The sequence below is a fragment of the Petromyzon marinus genome, chromosome 16, assembly GCF_048934315.1.
Source record: "Petromyzon marinus isolate PM22_M1 ecotype Great Lakes invasive population chromosome 16, UKy_Petmar_22M1.pri1.0, whole genome shotgun sequence".
In the NCBI taxonomy this organism is placed as follows: domain Eukaryota; kingdom Metazoa; phylum Chordata; class Hyperoartia; order Petromyzontiformes; family Petromyzontidae; genus Petromyzon; species Petromyzon marinus.
Genome location: NC_133682.1, coordinates 3,444,143 through 3,465,912, shown reverse-complemented (window position 1 = coordinate 3,465,912; position 21,770 = coordinate 3,444,143). Strand labels below are relative to the sequence as shown.

General features: G+C 49.2%; 1 protein-coding gene and 1 long non-coding RNA gene across 4 annotated transcripts in view; one reads left to right on the top strand and one right to left on the bottom strand.

Annotated features, from left to right (window-relative positions):
- LOC116942776 (uncharacterized) overlaps positions 1–8,771 on the bottom strand; it is a 58,236-nt gene extending 49,465 nt beyond the window's left edge. Inside the window, exon 1 of the long non-coding RNA XR_004402853.2 lies at positions 8,170–8,771. This is a non-coding gene — a long non-coding RNA (uncharacterized LOC116942776). The remainder of the gene's footprint in view (positions 1–8,169) is intronic.
- The window catches only part of LOC116942766 (protocadherin-9-like), a 67,162-nt gene continuing 52,430 nt past the window's right edge, over positions 7,039–21,770 (top strand). For 2 of the 3 annotated variants that reach the window (XM_032955023.2, XM_032955024.2), the window contains exons 1-2: positions 7,039–7,496; positions 8,945–12,543. In XM_032955023.2, the coding sequence (XP_032810914.2) occupies positions 9,058–12,543 (3,486 nt within the window). In that variant the 5' untranslated portion in view covers positions 7,039–7,496; positions 8,945–9,057. The remainder of the gene's footprint in view (positions 7,497–8,944; positions 12,544–21,770) is intronic. The other variant, XM_032955022.2, reaches the window with a different exon arrangement.

Genomic DNA, 21,770 nt, shown 5'->3' with positions numbered 1-21,770 from the left:
TTCACCCAGCAGTGGATTGACCATGGCTGCTGTTGTTGCTGATGCTGCCCCTAAGGAGAGGTAGCATATTCATTGTACTTGTTATGCGGAATGCTCCATGATAGTACTCGTTGAGCTTTCATGCACTGCCTAATGCTTGCTTATGAGTTTTGAGCTTAGTGATCGACATTCTAAAGAGGTTCACATAAACCCATCAGGTCACAATGATCTCTGCCTTTACATGACAATGCGATAAAATCCGTCAGTACAGCACCACCCCAGACATCACGGACATAAAAATCTCAGCAACTTTTATAATTGCATTGAAGAAAGTGCATATACACACTGCATGGCTATAGTGGCCACGGAAGCCGTGTGTGTGTGTGTCCAGAGTGCTTTTGTTGAGTGTAGAGAAATAAGCGAACCTTAATAAAGCAAAATCAGGAGACCAGTGAACAGATAATGAAGACATCATGCCAGATAGCAGTCCAGTCACACCGATCGCAGGGAGTGTTACACTGCAATGCTGCATGATTTCTTTGAAGTTTTGATTTCGCATTTTAATATTTTCTTCTTGAAGGAAAAATAAATCAGGTAAACGGCTTTTTGTTTAGTTGGCACGTTAGTGTGGCGAGCTCCTGCGTTGTCCAAGGCAGCTCGCGCTTGTTATTTCCAAATCAGCTGCAAATCACGGTTATGTGTTTAAAACGCGGTGTGATCTCTACAAGTTAAATTGATCATTTCTCTGTAAGCTATGTTCAGTGCATTATGTTCATGCTGTGCAGCATGTTTGTGTGTACGTACGTATGTGCAGTTTGTATGTAATTTGAGCCGACGATTCATCCTCAAGAGCATATAAAATAGATGGATTAAAAAACCCCATCATATTTCATAAGATTATGTACTTTGGGATATTTTTACTTCATTTTTCATTATCAAAAGCAGCTGTGTCCATTCGTTTTACGCAACCAAACAACAAATTCAGGCGTACAAATTGCATTCTGCTTGATATAAAATAAAAAGACACATTTTTACACGCAAAAGACTAGAAAAATCAGCTTGTTATAAAAGATGATTATGCCGTGTGAGTCATGCCCACCCTGTATGCACCCTTATTTATTTTAGACTTTTCTACAGTTATTGCACATTGGCTACATGAAAGAGCGGTGTATATATTTAGAAAGAATAATAATAATAACACGGTAACCACCAATTCCAATTATTTTTGCATTTTTGAAAGAGAGAAAAAGTAATCACCTACTAATCAGTGGTGAGCACAAGTCGCAAGAAGTCACAGACTCGCTTCAATCTTCTGAGAAGATTATGGCCACAGCCTTAAACCGCATCCGCTGCACACATTTGTGCAGATACTTTATGTGCAAATTGATGCACAAATGGACGATGAAAAATGTCATGGAACGTATAAGAACTCAATTATAATGAATCAATTACGACTCAATTATAACGACTCAACGTATAACGAATCAACGTATACAGTGAGGGAAAAAAGTATTTGATCCCCTGCTGATTTTGTACGTTTGCCCACTGAGAAAGAAATAATCAGTCTATAATTTTAATGGCAGATTTATTTGAACAGTGAGAGACAGACTATCAACAATAAAATACCGAAAAACGCATGTCAAAAATGTTATAAATTGATTTGCATTTTAATGAGGGAAATAAGTATTTGACCCCTCTGCAAAACATGACTTAGTACTTGGTGGCAAAACCATTGTTGGCAATCACAGAGGTCAGACGTTTCTTGTAGTTGGCCACCAGGTTTGCACACATCTCAGGAGTGATTTTGTCCCACTCCTCTTTGCAGATCTTCTCCAAGTCATTAAGGTTTCGAGGCTGACGTTTGGCAACTCGATCCTTCAGCTCCCTCCATAGATTTTCTATGGGATTAAGGTCTGGAGACTGGCTAGGCCACTCCAGGACCTTAATGTGCTTCTTCTTGAGCTACTGCTTTGTTGCCTTGGCCATGTGTTTTGGGTCATTGTCATGCTCGAATACCCATCCACAACCCATTTTCAATGCCCTGGCTGAGGGAAGGAGGTTCTCACCCAAGATTTGACGGTACGTGGCCCCGTCCATCGTCCCTTTGATGCGGTGAAGTTGTCCTGTCCCCTTTGCAGAAAAACACCCCCAAAGCATAATGTTTTCACCTCCATGTTTGACGGTGGGGATTGTGTTCTTGGGGTCATAGGCAGCATTCCTCCTGCTCCTCCAAACACGGCGAGTTGAGTTGATGCCAAAAAGCTACGTTTTGGTCTCATCTGACCACAAAACTTTCACCCAGTTGTCCTCTGAATCATTCAGATGTTCATTGGCAACCTTCAGACGGGCATGTATATGTGCTTTCTTGAGCAGAGGGACCTTGCGGGCGCTGCAGGATTTCAGTTCTTCACGGCATAGTGTGTTACCAATTGTTTTCTTGGTGACTATGGTCCCAGCTGCCTTGAGATCATTGACAAGATCCTCCTGTGTAGTTCTGGGCTGATTTCTCACCGCTCTCATGATCATTGCAACTCCACGAGGTGAGATCTTGCATGGAGCCCCAGGCCGAGGGAGATTGACAGTTCTTTTTTGTTTCTTCCATTTGCGAATAATCGCACCAACTGTTGTCACCTTTCGATTTAAAGCTTTCGTGACTGCAAGGATTCATCTTCTTTGGTTCTTTCGGTAAAGTCACGTAAAATGAGAATAAAATAATAAATTGATAAAATAAAATAACACAATAATATTCTCACGACGTTTCGGCCACAACACAAGCGGCCTTCATCAGGTGAAGGGATGAGACTGTCTGGAGGACAGCGCTGGATCTGAGCGTGGCTTTTTCACTCCAGCGCTGTCCTCCAGACAGTCTCGTCCCTTCACCTGATGAAGGCTGCTTGTGTTGTGGCCGAAACGTCGTGAGAATATTATTGTGTTATTTTATTTTATCAATTTATTATTTTATTCTCATTCTACGTGACTTTACCGAAAGAACCAAAGAAGATGTTGTCACCTTCTCACCAAACTGCTTGGCAATGGCCTAGTAGCCCATTCCAGCCTTGTGTAGGTCTACAATCTTGTCCCTGCCATCCTTGGAGAGCTGTTTGGTCTTGGCTATGGTGGAGAGTTTGGAATCTGATTGATTGATTCCTTCTGTGGACAGGTGCCTTTTACACAGGTAACAAGCTGAGATTAGGAGCACTCCCTTTAAGTGTGCTCCTAATCTCAGCTCCTTACCTGTATAGAAGACACCTGGGAGCCAAAAAAACTTAGTAATTGAGAGGGGGTCAAATACTTATTTCCCTCATTAAAATGCAAATCAATTTATAACATTTTTGACATGCGTTTTTCGGTATTTTCTTGTTGTTAGTCTGTCTCTCACTGTTCAAATAATCCTACCATTAAAATAATAGACTGATCATTTCTTTGTCAGTGGGCAAACGTACAAAATGAGCAGGGGATCAAATACTTTTTTCCCTCACTGTAACTACTCAATTCCCGATTCACAAATATCAAGGAGACATCATCATCACAGCTATACACTCCACTCCAGCACTCCTGACGCAATCATCCGGCTCAACCGACTCAATGTAAAGTCGTGGTTGTTGCGCTACAACCAAAAACGAGGAAACAACTTATTGCAAACCAACAACAAAAACGAACCGCAGATGCTGCAAACGTTTATGCGGGTATTATCAAAAGAGTTGTCGCAAAAGCAGCACACACACACACGTAAAAAAAACAGTCACTTCGTATTTACATCAAAACAAGCCCATGGGCCAGAAATGCATTCACGACAACGCGTAGGATGATCACGGCAATGAAACCGCCACGCGTAACATGTGCTGACCCGGACGGTGAAGGATGGAGCGGCTCGTGGGGAAAGTCACCCCGTGAAGAAGTCCGCACTTCTCTTCCATACGGGGCACTATTTGCGATTCCCACCCCATCATTGAGCCTCTCGTATGAGTTCCTGTAGCTCTGTTTGCTCTTCCTATCGACGCCCATTGTTCTGTTTATTGAGGTTTTATTTATTCTCCCATCGTGTTGCATATACCAACACCTGGGGAGGAGAGAGAGAGAGAGAATGGTGGTGGTGGTGGTGGTTCTCCAAGTTTACTCACGGTGACTTCATTTCAATTCCTCGTCTGCAGGGGGCGCTCTGGCTCCTGCCAGCGAACCTTGGACGCTTACAATTCCTCCTCGCTCTCTCACTCGCTGCGTGTTTGTCCGGCCCCCCCCCCTTCCCCGCCCCCCCCAATCGCATAACTGTTCTCACCAAGAGCCGGGAATATTCCGTGCTGCGGCAGTCTCTCTATCCATTAATGGCCACCCGCTCTCTGATTCCCGTTATTCGTCGGTGTAGTGTTGTTGTTGTGGTTGTTTTTTTTCTTCTTCTTATCTACTGAGAGTAACGTTAGATATGCGGGCAATTGACAATGGGGTTTCTGCGTTCGGCTGATGTAGGGCGACACAACTTAGATACCTTTACACTGGGATACGGTGTTCGACTAAGTTGTTGTATATCGCTGTATAGTGGCACCCGTCGTTGTCATTGCGACGTGAACACGGCAAAAAAACAGAGTTGGAGTCCCCGGTCACGGCTAACATCGATGACGAGTTGGCACTTGACCAGCGTGGTGAAGTATGTAAAAAAACACTCCCCTTGAGTGGCACGGGCATTGGGGGGGGGATAGGGGGGAGGTCGTCATTCAAGAGATGAATTGACAAAAAGGCCATTGTACATTAGTATTGTTATTACTTGCATGAGTACTATACCGCTATTGATATAATCCGTAAGCTCGTGCGCTTTTAACCTTGCACGCTAAAACCTTGTGACTGGATTTTGCAAGAGCGCAAAGCTTCCACTTAATAACGAGCGCCCTTTTAGTGTCGAGCGCGTTATCTCCCCCCGCCCCCCGCTCCCCGTATCGCACAGTTGGCTACGTACGGTGCGAAAGAAGTCCAGCATCTGCACAGCACCCAAAGACGGATTGTGTCCATAATCATCGCGGGACGGTGTTCACAAACGCTCTCCCCACCAATGCCAAGACAAAGGCCCCCCGTATAGCCCTAACAGACTGTTGGGGCAAGTGCTGTTAGCGAGCAGTACCGCTGAAGGCCGGCACGGCACACGAGGGGGTGGGTGGCCAACAAACACGCCCGGCCGCCTTTGTCTCCCGAGTGGCGATTATTTACACACCGCACCAGGTACTCATTTGAGGCTGAGTCGACCTAGGGGACGCCCGGGACAGGTTCAGATAATCGTCACCGGGTGTTGGCCGTGAGCGGGAATCGAACTCGGGTGGGCCAGGTTCGTAGCGCAGTGCGCTGACCACTGCACCACCGCTCCCCGCCGCCACCACATTACGAATTCCAATTGCGCGCTAACAGCAATGCAGATCGGTGCTCTTATTTGTCATTAACCGATAATTAAATGGGGGTGTGGCTATCGCCGGGCTTTAACACTCGGCACTCTGCTATGTTAACGTTGATGTCAGGTGTCTCGATACGGCGATTATTCTTCTATAATTATTAACAACTAAATGAATAACGTGAGTGTGAATTAAGACATTACATTCCATGCGTCTGTTACTGGTACATGCTTTGTCTATGAAGGTATCAACAATTATAAAACAATTAGAATTCGCAGCTTGAGCTATATCGATCACATTATACACACGCACACGCATTGGTGTGATTAAATAATCGCACTTCAGCGTACATGTAGAAAGCTTTGGCTGCGCCTCACAGACACCGAGGAGTTTTATATATATATTTCCCCTCGTTGCCAAGCCCAATCTCTTTCAAGTCGCATCCTCCACGTGTCACACGCGCGCGCGTGCGTGGGAAATGGTAACGCCGAAAAATCGGATCAAGCAGACTACATCGCCGTTTCAGTTCGATAGCAAGCCAGAGTCCCGGTGTGCCACTGCACACCGTTGCAAGCTACAGACACATCCAGGGTAATCTTAATACGAATGAGACCTGTCTCTACAAACAAAACAAAAAAACTCACGTTGAATATGTATCTAAGTAAGCACGCATCCATCGATACGGAACTATGTTGTGTGTGTTTTTTTTTTTAAACATGATTAATAGTATTTCCCGTTATTGAACATTAATGGTTTGGACTCGACAGAGGACACCAAATCAATGCATTTAATATTTATGAAGTTGTCTCATGCAAGGCTGGTGAAGCATTTCAAAAGTTTGGAAGTAGGATGATCAAAACTTCTCGCGTGGGGGAATGTTCGATAAATTATTCAATAAATACAGAAATAACAAAATAAGGTTAGACCTAGAGGTGGAAGCCAGGGGACGTTTTCGCAATGAAAATGAACTCGGCCTCCAGGAGAGGATTTAGAATGTGTACTTACTACTCCGGCGGGAATTGGAATTTTACCAAACAAAACACATACATACAGCTTTTGCCAGCACACCAATTTATTCTTATAAATTACAGAGCACGCCTCTCTTCAGACTATGCGCGCAAGAGAATGCCACACCGTCTGGGATTTTTAAAAAAGCAGCTCAAAGAAAACGCGTCTGGAGAATTATCAAATCCACATTCTAGCCGTAGTTAATGTTTTGAAAGCTGGCCTCTGGTTTTTAAAAGCGACAATCAATTCCTCTCCAGCCGCGTTGAGCCGATGGCAAAGCAAACACGGCGCTATTTGCTTTTCCCAGCGGGGAATTTCGACTCCCGGACTCTCGTCTCTCCAAGTGGCACCAGGACCCGGCCCGTCGCCGTCTCTTCCTCCTCCTCCTCCCAGATTTATCAATCGCACCGCGCCTCATCCTGACGCGCTCCTTCGAGTCAAGCCAAAGGCCCATCGGCCAGTAGCGTCGCGGGCTCCGTTAATGCGCACTGATGCCGGCCGACAGCCGAATGCATCACGTAGTCGCCGCTTTCCTCCAATTGCTCCACTACGTGCTGAAGTCACCGGCGAGATGCCTCGCCCCGGCACGCAAACCCCACCCCCGCGAGCCCGCGTGCTGCACGCAGCTCCCGTCAACCCCCCCAGCCTGCGAACCGCCGCCCTCTCATCCCTCCAACTCCGCACACCCCCACCACACCCGAGCAGCCACCCCCCCTTCGCCTCCTTCTCCCTCTCCTCCTCCCTCTCCTCCTCCGCACCGCACGCCCAGCGCCACCCCCCGCGCACACGAGCCCGACTCAGTGTGCGGAGAAGTGCGTTCGGGCTTAATTAAGCAGTTGCCCCGGCGTCTGGGATACAGAAAAAAGCGTGAGAGAGAGGAAGAGGAGGGGGGGTAAGAAGCCACACAGTCCCGGCGCCTGCTCGGCGCACAGGCCCGGGGATAGGGAGAGAAACCATACGGCAAGAGGAGGAGAGAGGGAGGAGAGGCAGCGCGTCCCGCGCGCGCCCTGGAGAGATAATGTGCCGCGCGTTCGGAGCGATCGTCTCGTCCACTCGTGGCGCCCATCTCCACCGCAAGTGAGGACATTTGCGCGAACGGGAAGGGAGCACACGCCGGCGCGCTGCTGCTACCACCAGGTGAGACGATACCGCGTTCATGCGCAAAGGCGCGTGTGCTTTGCGAGCCGCGTGAACACTCGTGCGTTATCTTCATTATCATCGTCGTCATCGTCTGTTACCACAGTTCACGGCGCCGTGGCATGTGTTACGCACATGTGTTACCCATGTGTGTAACATATGCCGTCGGTGAAATACTGTATTCGGATACCATCTCCGTTTAAGGCTATGTTAGCATCACTATAATAAACATCGTCATCACCACCACCATCATCATCATCATTACCATCATCATTATCTCGCACCGCACAGATTCCTCCCCACGCGTCTGGGCGCACATCGCTTGCGCGGCGTCCTTGCCGCTCCCCTCAACTCGCCCGCTCCTTCATTCACAAGCCACCCATTAACGTCTGGCTCCACGACGAGAAATGCGCCGATGTTCGCCGTCGCGAAGAAACGGCCCTGTCGAATAACATCACGAAAAAAGTTGAAGGAGGGGGGGGGGAAATATCGCGTAAAGGGTCTTACGAACGGAAGGCGTGTTGCGTGAGTCGGCGCGTTTATATAAAAAAAGACCCGGCAAGTTCGCGATTCGCGAGCTTGCCGAGAAAAATACGGAGGAGAGCGGCGTCGATGATAAATTCTGTGCGGCAAAGCGAAATTACGGGAGGCGTTATTGATGGTGTATACTTACACGATGGGGAGAATGGGGGCGTTCGCTCCCGCTTCGCTGATGGGGTTTTCCTCTCTTTTCGTCGGCGCGTGTGAGTGTTTTTAATCGCTATCCTTGACATTCATGAGATTGTCTCTCCGTGTTGGATGGAGCGCACGGTTCGCGTTACAATTATCATCATCATCATCACTAACGTTATGACCATCGCTCGGGTCGATTGCTCTGTTAAATTGCACCTCTCAACTCAGCGAGACATTTCCTTCCTATCTTAAAATAAGAGACAACAACAACAAAAAAACCGCACACGCAACACACCTTAGCCTGATCTTGATTTTCTCGTCTGGCGATTCTTGACTTATCATTTACCTCTCATTCGAAAGGCACGTGTAGCGCAGCGGGCACGGGCATAATTGGTGAAATCGCAGACATTTATTTCCACCCAGCGACCGCGTAGCACCCGCGATGATGATGATGATGATGATCTCCGTGCCGCTACCTCTAACGCACGCGACGTCCGCACGACGCACGGCGCATGGCAATTAAAATATAACGCATACAGTGCGCGTGCATACGGCTTTGCTTGCGTTAGTCCACAAAAAAACGGCCACGTGCCGTCAGCAATAAATAGCTGACGGGCGAGAGTTTGGCGGATTTATTATAGTGACGCACGGCGAACGGTGCTGTTTGACTCGCCCCGTGTTCCCGGAGGCGCGGCGTCCGTGTGTTGTGCGCGCGCGCTCAGATGAGCCTAAGCGCACTGGATGAATGTCCACACCGTCTCTTGCTCGATGTGCAGCGCGCGTGAGGAGACAGCCAAGGCAAGGAGGAGCGCTACTCTTCGCCCGGTTGGGGGGTCTGGGAAGGACCCCCCCGCCCCGCCCCACGCACACACACCCTGAAGTGCCGTGGATGCTCCAGCCGAGGTTCGGAAAGTCGACGAGCCTCCCCCGCTGGACCGGAACTGAAAGCGGCGACCAGCGGCCGGTCATGGCCAGCGGGTGCGGGGCGTGGGCGGCACGCCCCGGCTGGCTGCCGCCGCTGCTGGTGCCGCCGCTGCTGCTCCTGCTGTCCACGCTGTCGAGCGCCGAGGAGTTCAAAGTGAGCTACCGGGTCGCCGAGGAGCTACGTGAGGGCGCTTTTATAGGCAACCCGAGCGTCGACCTCCGCCTGGCGGACTACAACCTCGAGCTGACCTACAAGGTGATGTTGTCCAAAGCCGAGGACGCGGCGCCCCCGCTGGTGCGAGTTAACCCGCGCACGGGGGAGCTCTTCGCCGCGGGGCGCAAGATGGACAGGGAGGCGCTGTGCGGGGGTCAGGACCCCGGCGACGAGTGCCACGTGGACGTGCAGGTGGGCGTCTTGCCCGTGCAGCCCGGGCCCTTCTTCAAGCTCATCGAGGTGCGCATCAACGTGGAGGACATCAACGACAACGCGCCGGCCTTCGCGGCGCCCGTGCTCACCGTGTCCGTGCCGGAGAACGCGCCGGCGGGGAAGCGTTTCCCGATACAGCCGGCCAACGACCCCGACAGCGAGGCCAACGGCGTGCGCCGCTACGAGCTGCTGCCCAGCGACCCGGCGACGGTCAGCGCCTTCGAGCTGAGCGTCACCGAGACGGCCAATGGCGAGAAAGTGCCTTACCTGGTGGTGCGCAAGAGCCTGGACCGCGAGGAGCGGCAGCTGTACGAGATGAACCTGCGTGCCGTGGACGGGGGCTCGCCGCCCCACTCGGGCTCTGCCGTGCTGCGCATCAACGTCACCGACACCAACGACAACAGCCCCGTGTTCGACCAGGCGGAGGTGAACGTGGAGATCCCCGAGAACTCGCCGGTGGGGACCCACGTGGTGCAGCTGCACGCCTCCGACCGCGACGCGGGCTCGAACGCCGAGGTGGTGTACCGCCTCGGCACGAGCACAGGCGGAGCCGGGTCGGGCCAGGGCGGAAAGCGCCTCTTCCGCCTCGACCAGAACAGCGGACTGGTGACGGTCAATGGGCTCCTCAATCGCGAAGAGAGCCCCGTTTACCGCATTATCATTCTGGCCACCGACAAAGGGCCCGAGCCCGTGCCAGCGACAGCCACCGTGACGGTGACCGTTACCGATGTAAACGACAACTCGCCCACCATCGAGATAAGGGACATCGTTGCACCTGTCAACGGCGTGATCTACATCTCGGAGGCGTCGCACGTCAATCTCCCTGTGGCACTTATCACGGTTTCAGACCCAGACATCGGTGCCAATGGTGCAGTGACGTGCTACATCTACAATCCGGAAGTTCCTTTTCAGCTCAAAAAGTTAACCTACCCAAACCAGTACCTACTGGAGACACGGGAGACTCTGGATTACGAGACAAAGAATGAGTACGTGGTGCAGATAAAGGCAGCCGACGCAGGAGCGACGAGCCTTTCTCGGACAATGTCGGTCACAATCAAGTTGCTTGACAGCAATGATAATGCCCCGGTGTTTACAGAGCCAACATACAAGGTATCCGTCCCTGAGAACAACGTGATTGGAAAACACCTGATCACTGTCAGCGCCACTGACAGAGACATGGACAAAAATGCAGAGATGGTTTACTTTTTGGGACCAGATGCACCCACGATGTTTCACATGGACCCAGAAACGGGCATCATTTCTCTTACCGAGCAGCTGGACAGGGAAAAAAAGGCGAATTACTCTTTCACCATCCTGGCTAAGGACCAGGGTATACCAGTGTTGGAGGGCAATGCGACCGTCATCGTGAATGTCCTCGACGTGAACGACAACAGGCCTCGATTCAGCCTGGCCGAGTTTGACTTCTACGTGAACGAGAATGTGCCCAAGCACAGCACCGTTGGCATGGTGACGGTGGCCGACTCGGACGAAGGGGAGAACGGACGCGTCCGCCTCTCCATCCTCGGCACGGACAATCGGCAGCTCTTCAGCATCGACCCGGAATCCGGCATGATCCGCTCAAACGTGGGCTTCGACAGGGAGCAGAGGCACTACTACGTGCTGGAGGTGCAGGCGACAGACGGAGGGGAGCCTGTGAGGTCCTCCACGGTCAAGGTGGTCATACACGTCATGGACATCAACGACAACTCGCCCATCGTGCTCATGCCGCCTTCCAACACCACGTACAAGTTCGTCGTGCCGCGCACGCTGCCCGGCACGATCGTGACGGAGGTTTCTGCCGTCGACAACGACGCCGAGATCAACGCGGAGCTGCGGTACCACATCGTCGGCGGGAACCCGCACAATTTGTTCCACATCGACCCCGTGATCGGAAACATCACGCTGATGGAGCCCCTGACGGAGACGCACCACGGCCTGCACCGGCTGGTGGTGCGCGTGAGTGACATCGGGATCGCGGTGCAGCATCACGCCGTGGCCTTGGTGCACGTGTTTGTCAACGAGACGCTGGAGAATGCCACGTACATAGAGTGGCTGATTGCCGGCAGCCTGCAGACACCTCTGGACACGGACGTCGCTGGCTTTGGCAGGCGGGAGCAAGAGGACAATAAGGTGCTGCTTTTGGCAGCCGTGTTGGCCGGGGTCCTGGGAGTTGCCCTCATCGTGTTGCTGGGCGTCCTGGTGCACCGCTGCTATTGCAACCGGCGCAAGGGCGGGGGTGGGGGCATCGTGAGGGCCAAGCACGGTGGGCAAGAGTGGCTCTCCCCGACGCAGGAGAAAAAGCACAGCAACGGCGGCAAAAATAACAAGAAGTCGGACAACAGGAAAAAAAAGAAGCACGCGAACGGCGCTCCGTTCAGCATAGCGATCGAAGCGAGCAAAAATTCCGAAGACCCAACGTATCAGACGATTAACGAGGCCATGAGTTGGGGGCACGAGTCCGATGCCCCCAGCCCCATCTACGGCCTCGGTGGCGGAGGAGGCGGTGGCGACGGGGTGGCCACGACCTTCAAGCCCGGCTCGAGCAGCGCCACCGTTGGCGGCAGCGGAGGAGGAGGAGGAGGGGGAGGAGGAGGAGGAGGGAGCAACGGCGGAGGCGGCGGCGGGTCCGAGAGCCCCGACCTGGCGCGGCACTACCGCTCGACCTCGCCCGTCACGCCCGTTAGCCTCCCCCAAGCCACGCAGCAGACTCCCACCGCGGGGAAAAAGTACGGCGTCATCCAGGAGCTCCCAGTGGCCAACACGTTCGTGGGCAGCGGCGGAAGCGGCGTCGGCGGCGTCGGCGGCGCTGGGAACGGGGCCTGCGCCGGCGGAGGCAACGGGGGAAACGACTGCATGTCGTCCAAACGCTCGTCCATCAGCTCGGAGCACTACAGCCACTCGGAGACGGAGTGCAGCTCGCAGAGCGGTGGGAACAACAGCAGCGGCGGCGGTGGCGGCGGTGGCGGCTGCGGCGGTGGCGGCGGTGGCAACAACAAAGGCGGGGGTCAGCGCTACAACAGACAGGTATTTAAAAGCGTTATTACAATGCCACGCGTGCGCACGCACCCCCGCGCCCACCGCATCTCACGCGCGAGCGGCGAAAATAGAAAGGGTTACGGATCGTCGGCTCATGACCCAGGGCTGCTGTACCATCGACCGCTTTGCCGTTATTAATGAGCCAGTGAGGGATAATAAAGCAGAGGCAAGGCAATAAGTATGTAGACTTGTAAAGGAGCCGGTTCAGATTAATGTGCCGATTTAATTTTGTTACGCCACCGTCTTGGAGGCCTCAAAAGCTGAACATCGCTCGCCACGAGTGGTGACAGAAATGGCCGCTCAACTGAGAACGGTGACCTCACATTTTCACGCGAATAACTGCAGGCGCAGTACATTACTACCACGTGGTAAATAATACAGATGGTACATCGTGCAGCGTGTTAATGACAGTTTGTGTTTTGACCATGAAAAAAATACGCAATATGTTGCTGGATTTAACCTTAATAAGAGCTGTCAAGTCGAATTACGATTAAATGACCATCGTGGCATTCTTATTGAGGTAGGCAGAGTAATTCCCTCTGGGATCTGATCCACGGTGCAGCAGGTGTTAAGTGATACTTTGGCAAGCTTATAACGGTTGCTTTGAATGGGATTGACACTGAGTATAATTCATTCAAGACATCACACCCAATTTTGCAAATGTCAGTCGTACCGCTGTGCACCTTATCAGTTCCAAAACAGTGTTGGACACATGCATGCTGACCCTCTTCTTTATGTTACACCAACACACTTTTTCAAGAAGGAGTCTTACACGGCTACGGGTGAAAGGAACTAGTCAAGATGACTGAAAGGCATTTGATCCATTTGCAGCACAAAGGGGAGCGTGAATGGCGTGATGGATGGTGGGAACAATAGATTATGGAGCTGTTACTTTGCCTGATGAGAAGATTTTTTTTCCTTTCCCCATCCAACAAGCTTCCACCTTCTCAAATTGCTATCGCAGCCGGACAAAGACACGACGAACAGAGATGACGGAACAAAGAGGAAGAGGAATAATGAAATTAGGATTTAAGTGAGAGAGAAAAATATTGAAATTACCAAACAAATTTAAACGGTGCCTACATTTTTTGTTTCCCTGCAAATAATTAAGGGGGAGGGGGGTTAATGTAAGGCAATGCAGAGATAATTAATGTCATCAGTGTTGAAGTGAGGAGGAAGGGCATTACGAGAGGGCTCCTGGCAATGTGCGGCAGCACCGCAGGAAGGGCGTACGCGAAGTGGATGGAGAGAGCAGCGCTCGGCATGTGGTGGTCGGAGGCGGCGTGAGGTCACACCACCCGGCTATGACGCAAGCCAAATAGCCTGACCCCTGGAGGATTGGGAAATGGTGGTGGGGGGGGGGAAGTGAGTGGGTGGGGTGGGGGCTGAATTGGTGAAATAATCGAGATCATCACGACGTACCCACAAAACATCTTTGCGTTTTCCTGCTCCCAGTTCCTATACAGTGAGGGAAAAAAAGTATTTGATCCCCTGCTGATTTTGTACATTTGCCCACTGAGAAAGAAATAATCAGTCTATAATTTTAATGGTAGATTTATTTGAACAGTGAGAGACAGACTAACAACAATAAAATACCGAAAAACGCATGTCAAAAATGTTATAAATTGATTTGCATTTTAATGAGGGAAATAAGTATTTGACCCCTCTGCAAAACATAACTTAGTACTTGGTGGCAAAACCCTTGTTGGCAATCACAGAGGTCAGACGTTTCTTGTAGTTGGCCACCAGGTTTGCACACATCTCAGGAGGGATTTTGTCCCACTCCTCTTTGCAGTTCTTCTCCAAGTCATTAAGGTTTCGAGGCTGACGTTTGGCAACTCGAACCTTCAGCTCCCTCCACAGATTTTCTATGGGATTAAGGTCTGGAGACTGGCTAGGCCACTCCAGGACCTAAATGTGCTTCTTCTTGAGCTACTCCTTTGTTGCCTTGGCCATGTGTTTTGGGTCATTGTCATGCTCGAATACCCATCCACGACCCATTTTCAATGCCCTGGCTGAGGGAAGGAGGTTCTCACCCAAGATTTGACAGTACATGGCCCCGTCCATCGTCCCTTTGATGCGGTGAAGTTGTCCTGTCCCCTTAGCAGAAAAACACCCCCAAAGCATAATGTTTCCACCTCCATGTTTGACGGTGGGGATTGTGTTCTTGGGGTCATAGGCAGCATTCCTCCTGCTCCTCCAAACACGGCGAGTTGAGTTGATGCCAAAAAGCTCCATTTTGGTCTCATCTGACCACAAAACTTTCACCCAGTTGTCCTCTGAATCATTCAGATGTTCATTGGCAACCTTCAGACGGGCATGTATATGTGCTTTCTTGAGCAGGGGGACCTTGCGGGCGCTGCAGGATTTCAGTCCTTCACGGCGTAGTGTGTTACCAATTGTTTTCTTGGTGACTTTGGTCCCAGCTGCTTTGAGATCATTGACAAGATCCTCCCGTGTAGGCCTGGGCTGATTCCTCACCGTTATCATGATCATTGCAACTCCACGAGGTGAGATCTTGCATGGAGCCCCAGGCCGAGGGAGATTGACAGTTCTTTTGTATTTCTGCCATTTGCGAATAATCGCACCAACTGTTGTCACCTTCTCACCAAGCTGCTTGGCAATGATCTTGTAGCCCATTCCAGCCTTGTGTAGGTCTAGAATCTTGTCCCTGACATTCTTGGAGAGCTCTTTGGTCTTGGCCATGGTGGAGAGTTTGGAATCTGATTGATTGATTGCTTCTGTGGACAGGTGTCTTTTATACAGGTAACAAGCTGAGATTAGGAGCACTCCCTTTAAGAGTGTGCTCCTAATCTCAGCTCGTTACCTGTATAAAAGACACCTGGGAGCCAGAAATATTTGTGATTGAGAGGGTGTCAAATACTTATTTCCCTCATTGAAATGCAAATAAATTTATAACATTTTTGACATGCGTTTTTCTGGATTTTTTTGCTGTTATTCTGTCTATCACTGTTCAAATAAACCTACCATTAAAATTATAGACTGATCATTTCTTTGTCAGTGGGCAAACGTACAAAATCAGCAGGGGATCAAATACTTTTTTTCCCTCACTGTACATCATCGTGATAACATGTAGAACATGTTACTGTCATATACAAAATTTCCAGCAGAATGAATGGCGACACTGCAGTTAGTTGATTGGCATGTCACGTGTGGTGGTGGTTAAGTGTAGGTACCTCCACCTCTTCCAAGACATCTGGCAAATTTTGGAACAATATGCCAAATACCCTCTAGGAGGGAGCTTTTTCTCGAGCTGTCTCTTGACCTCCCTTCTAGGGAAGACTCTTCTGCTAGCAGTGGCGTGAACAAGATATTGCAGGGCTGCACCTTTACCTCTTATGCACAATCCACAGCGTAATTTAGCCCTGCTCTCTGCACATTCTGATTTCCCTGCACATATTAACATACAAGAGATGGTCACTGTGTGTTGTAAAGGACTACATTTCCTTTGTAGAGGAGCAGTCTCATTTCAACAGTTGAATTGCTCAAAGTAGTACTTGCTGGTGCCCGATTTTCTTTTTCCCCCTGCAGATAATTCACGGAGAATGTATATAAGGACAATGCAGAGATAATTCATTTAATCGGCGTTGAGATGAGGATGAAGGGCATTAGGAGAGGGCACCTGGCAATGCAGCACTCTGTATGACGTTCAGACGTTTGATGTAAAAATCCAACGGCCTGGGTTCGATTCCCGATGCTGGCTGTCATCGGTGGCGAGTGGCATTGGACACTGGTCCTACCCACCCCCCACTTTCCCCTACAACAACCAGTACTGACTAGCATGGTGGATTGGCAAACAACAACAACAATATATTGTTATCATTACCGAGGATAGCACAATACAGGGCAGTCTATCCATATTGTATGTTTTTTTTTATGTGAAGAGAGAGAGAAACTGTAAATAGGCTGTGAAGACACTATGTATACTATAAGTATAACATTCACAAGCCTCTAAAAAAATGTTGGGCCGCCATTGTCAGGAAGAATACATGAATTATACATCATCACAAAACTGTTGATCATCTAAATGTAAATACAATTCCCACTTCCATAACATAAAAAAAATTAAACGTACAATAATGCTCATTTCAAATATTTGCTGTGTACATAATAGACGGTTTCATTGTATGTGTTTTGGTATATTTATTGTGTATTTGTTAAACCGGGCTTCCATTAGAAGGGAGTGGCTAAAAGCAAACATCATTTAGCGCGCGCGTCTCCTACATTTCAAGAGCAAAAACTGCGGCTAATAGACGCCAGTTACACGTCGCTCTGTTCAGCCTTCACAGTTGCATACGGCTCCCCTTTAACCCCTCGGCAGCAGAGCTGTGATTTGAGGCCAAATCATGCAGAAAACGTCCGCCGGGGATGAGCAGAGAACAACACCGGAGTAACCGTGCATTATTTGACTGACTGCCTCGCAGGATTCTGACTGTTCAGGCGTGTACTTGTGCGGCTGTAAGTGCGTGCCGCGTACAAGGGTAGCATATTTCATTCATGGACGCAATCAACATAAATGCGGGGCGGCCGGGCGGAGCCTTCGGTTTTTGGTCCTCGCGCGAGGGGATGAGGCCCTCTCAAAGGTCCCCTGGCTTACCAGAAAGGGTTAAAAGGTATTCATAATTTTGGCTCGAATCAGCGGCCTCTTAATTAGATCCCATGCACTCGCTTCCTGTGATCCGTCCGCAATTTGCGCGAGAGATGCGTCACCGCTCTAGCCAGGGATGTTGCGGACGGCTGTCCGTTAACCGCATGGGGAGTGCAGGGGAGTTCCTGTGTCTGCCTCATGAAACTATCTCTCTCTCTCTACATTTCTGTTTTGTCTAGTTTTTTTTTTGGAAACGATACTTGCAAAACAAAACTTAAAAGCTTGTTTTATTGCCCTGATGTGGAGCATTGTGGCACAATGTTTGTTGCAAGTGTACAAGTGGTTGGGGAGGAGTAAAAGTTCACGATTAGGTTCAGTGTAACATCCACGAAATTGTGTTAAAATACATATGGAGCAGTTGGGGTTTTCTTTGCTGGTGAGCTTTATGGGATTATATTGGAAGCCACCTTAGCCGCATGTTTAACGAAAGGCAGATGAAGGTACAGATGTAATTTTAAAAGGGTTGCCACTTTAAAGCATGGCTCGGTTGACTTGCCAAGAAGAAAATTAAAGCCGCTAGGCTTGAGGTTAAATTGTCTGCCAGTGCACCAGAATTGTATCACGCTCACACACATAGACAAGGATGCCCATTTAGCTTTATAGAAGAGGGCGATTTGCCAACACCAATTTAGGCCTATGCAGTGGTGTGGTCAGCACCAAACCCAGCCATATTGTCTGCACAATCCTCAACTTGACACAGTGTTCCAAGCACTTTATTCTACGGAGAAATAAGTTGACTCAGGTCTGGTTCAGACATAAATTTAAATTGGCGTTGTGCATAGCTAGGAACCGAACCTGAGACGTTGAGATAATAGTTCGGTGTACTACACACTACCCACTACACTGAGCACCAATACATATATCCTCCTAAAGCCTTTTACCTTCACTCCTGGGGAGAGTGCTTTTAGCGTGCACTTATGAAGGCCAAAATATAATGCACAAGAGGGGTGATGTAGTCAGCACCACACCCGGCTGCCCTGGTCTCCTCCTTGCTGATGTTTGCACCCAACACGAGGGACCTATTTAAGGCTGAATCAACCGAAGGAAGGGCCCAGGAACGGTTCAAATAATCTCCACTTGCGTTGGCAGTTCGCGGTGTTTGTAGCGCAGTGCGATAGCCGCACCGCCGCCCCTTCGCCCCTTCGTCCGCACTGATTACAACTACAATGATAAGACAAAGATCCCCCGTATAGCCTTAACAGACTGTAGGGGCAAGTGCTGTTAGCGAGCACCTACGAAGGCCGGAACGGTACACGAGGGGGTGGGTGGCCAGCACCACGCCCGACCGCCTTAGTCTCCCCAGTGGCAATGTTTTTATCCACCGCACCAGGTACTCATTTAAGGCTGAGTCGACCTAGGGGAGGCCCAGGACCGGTTCAGATAATCGTCACTGGTGTTGGCCGTGATCAGGAATCGAACCCGGGTCGCCCAATTTCATAGCGCAGCGCGCTAACTGCTACACTACCGCTGCCCAACTACACACACCGATAACAAACACACCCACCCACGGAAGGAAGGTATTTGCTAGCATCTTCACTGCTTCTTGAAAGTCAATGTTTATGGGCGTGGCGTTTGCCATCCGTTGTTGCTGTACGCCAGACGGCCCAAGTGCTCGCTCACTTAATGATGCATCGTCGTCTTTATTGGGTAAGAAACAAAAAAAACTAATTCCACGACGGTGCTTAATATTTTTTTTTTACGAACAAATATCTCTTCTTATTTTTTTTGCCCCTCCTCCATCGTGTGGGTGTTGGCCTCAGTAGTGAAGTCCTGCCTTCCTACGGCGCAAGCGTTGTTGCGTGCAATCCATCCTGCGCTAAATCAATACCCCTGTGTAGCATCGTTCATAGGGAGGAGGTTGGCTTGCCCGGCTGGATTGGTGGTGGTGGTTGGGGGGAATAAATAAACTTAAAACACAATTCGACATACGCCTGGATTGCGGAGACACTGGGCAAGTAATTCCCATGCCATTGAGTCAAGTTTATACGAGCAATTGGAAAATATGCTCTCACTTTATTGACTGGTCAAATCATACTTGGTCCGCGAAAGAACTGTTATTAATTAATGTATGGTATTAAACCATACCGACATTTTGCATATATTGTTTCATTGTTATACAGTCGCGCGTGTTTAACGTTCTGGTATTTATGTAACAGTCGTACTTAATGTTTTATGAACAGGCAACTTTATTTGGAATTACATATGCTCATATGTAATGTATCATAAATACACTTTAGTCTCCCAGTTTTTTTAGTCCCTTTGCTAACAGAAATACATTAATTGAACCTTACTGTCAATGCAATCAGGCAAATACATTCCAAAGAGGCAGCACTGCAATTGCTGGCTGATGTTACTGATGGCAGTAGGGCCTCCACTAGACGGAGCTCTAGAGAGTCCCTCGAGAGGGTACTTTAGCCTACTCTTCCACGGCTGGCCACACATCTTGGGAGAGGTGGGAGTACCCGCATTTTACCCCACCACACGCGAAGTTGCCGATCGACTAACTGTGCTGTGCCCATTTATACTGCTGGGTGGATCGAGGCAGCGGGGAGGGATTTAAGAAACGTTCCCCTTCGTTTCAACTGCCACGTTGGGCGATTGAACCGGTGACCACTGGATTGCAAGTCCAGTGCGCTAGCCGTGACACCACGGCAAACTTTTTTTTATTGTAATTGGTAACGGTTACATGTTTTCCCCATATGCTTTAGCCCATTACAGTATTTCTTAGCGGCCAGCTTGGCTGCTTTAGCTGCACATGTTAAGAATTTCTCTGCTGGACATTCCTGTGGTTAAGCACTTCATATACACTGATTAGACACAACGCTCTCTCTTATTTTATTTCCATCTCACAATCCCAGTTCTGTTTCACTTTCTCCTGGAATGTTTATACAAGTGAAAACTATTTTTTTAACGGGAGAATTTTTTTTTCCAAAAAGCTAGTTGGACTGGCATATCAAATGTTTCCTCAGCTGGTATTTTTTCCCTTTTCTCAGTGTTGTCCAGGAGTAATTCCCGTTTTATTCACCTGCTTTTAACGGCCACAAAACCCAGTGTCCTCCGCTTGTGTCCCTGCAATTTCCTTGCCAGGAACACGTAGTGATGCGGTGTCAGATAAAGTGGTGGTTATCAGAATCACAATGCAGGCAAGACAACAAAATGATGATTTTGGATGACACATTTCACTGCTGTACTGTGATTGACTTTGATATATGATGCACATGCAGTGCACAATACTAAATAAGTTGCCAAACAATGGCAGTTTTATTATGAGCAGAGTCAGCTGTAGCAGCCTTTGAATGATTTTAAAGGGGGGCGGAGGGGAATATTTTAATTGCAGAATTGTAAAATATTTCCGACTGTACCTATGCCAATCAAAACTCCGCTCATCAATTTGTGAATCGCCAAGTGCTTGAGAAACACTCCTAACATGCATATCATGCAGTTGCACTCAAGACAAACACGCGTGTGATTGGCTAGAAACATCAAACGGTTACCATATGGTGTGGTCTGTGTGGGGAAGACGGGCTACAGCCTGCGGATAGGTCACCTTTAAAAGTGTGGGCAGCACTGCTTTGGTCACAAAGGGTAATGCCAGCTTCACTCTGTAAGCGCAATGAAGAAGCCCTGCAGGGTTTTTTGGGCCATTTGTACCTCAGGGCCACCAGATAATTAATGTGTTTGTCTGGTGCTGTAATGTTTTAGGGTTGAAAAATAAGTAAGAGAGGATATGCAAGATGGGGGAAATATAGAGAGGGGGGAAAGTAAGCCAGAATTGAGTTAGTGGATGTTCATTGTAATCAAGATAAACACTGATGAAAAGGTCACAGCAAGAAAGCATTAACCCCCTTTTTTCTTGAGTGTTCTCCATAAACAATAAAGATTTGTTTTAATAATACACAAATTTCAAAGCAAACCGGGGCGACAGCCCAAAGCAGCGCACCAATATAACTTTAATTTCTAACCCATAAAACACTTGTATTAATGTGTCAGTTCTGTTTAGATTGCTCGAGGAAATGAACGTGACCCTTCGTAGGCCAGGGTGTAAAATGTGCTAATGCAGAAATGTTATTTACAAATTCCTAAGTTGCAGTCGGGGGGAGGGAGGGAGGGAGGGGGTGGGGGCTTTTCATTTCTGTGCTTATGCAATTTGTTTGAACTTTCATGGCATGACAGCCCTGAAAAAAATGGCAAAAAATGCGAGGTGGGAAAAGTCATGCTGTGCACGCAATTGCACGGGCTCCGTGGGGCGTGCAGAGTTTTTTTTTATTCCGTGACGAGCGAGCGAGGGCATTTTTCTTCCGGCTCGGTGCTCTTCGCAAACACATTAATCAAAAATCTCACTAACCATTATGACAAGCCCACACACACACACACACAATAGCCCGAGTGATATTTAACACTTAATGGGGACTCCCGAGAACAATTACCAAGCAACACGAAATGGCATGGCGTGCATTCGGAATACATTATAGTCACCTACTGTAGCTCCATTTCAGTAAATAAATAAATACATAACTTTTGTTAATATCTGCCGCTCGGAGTTTTT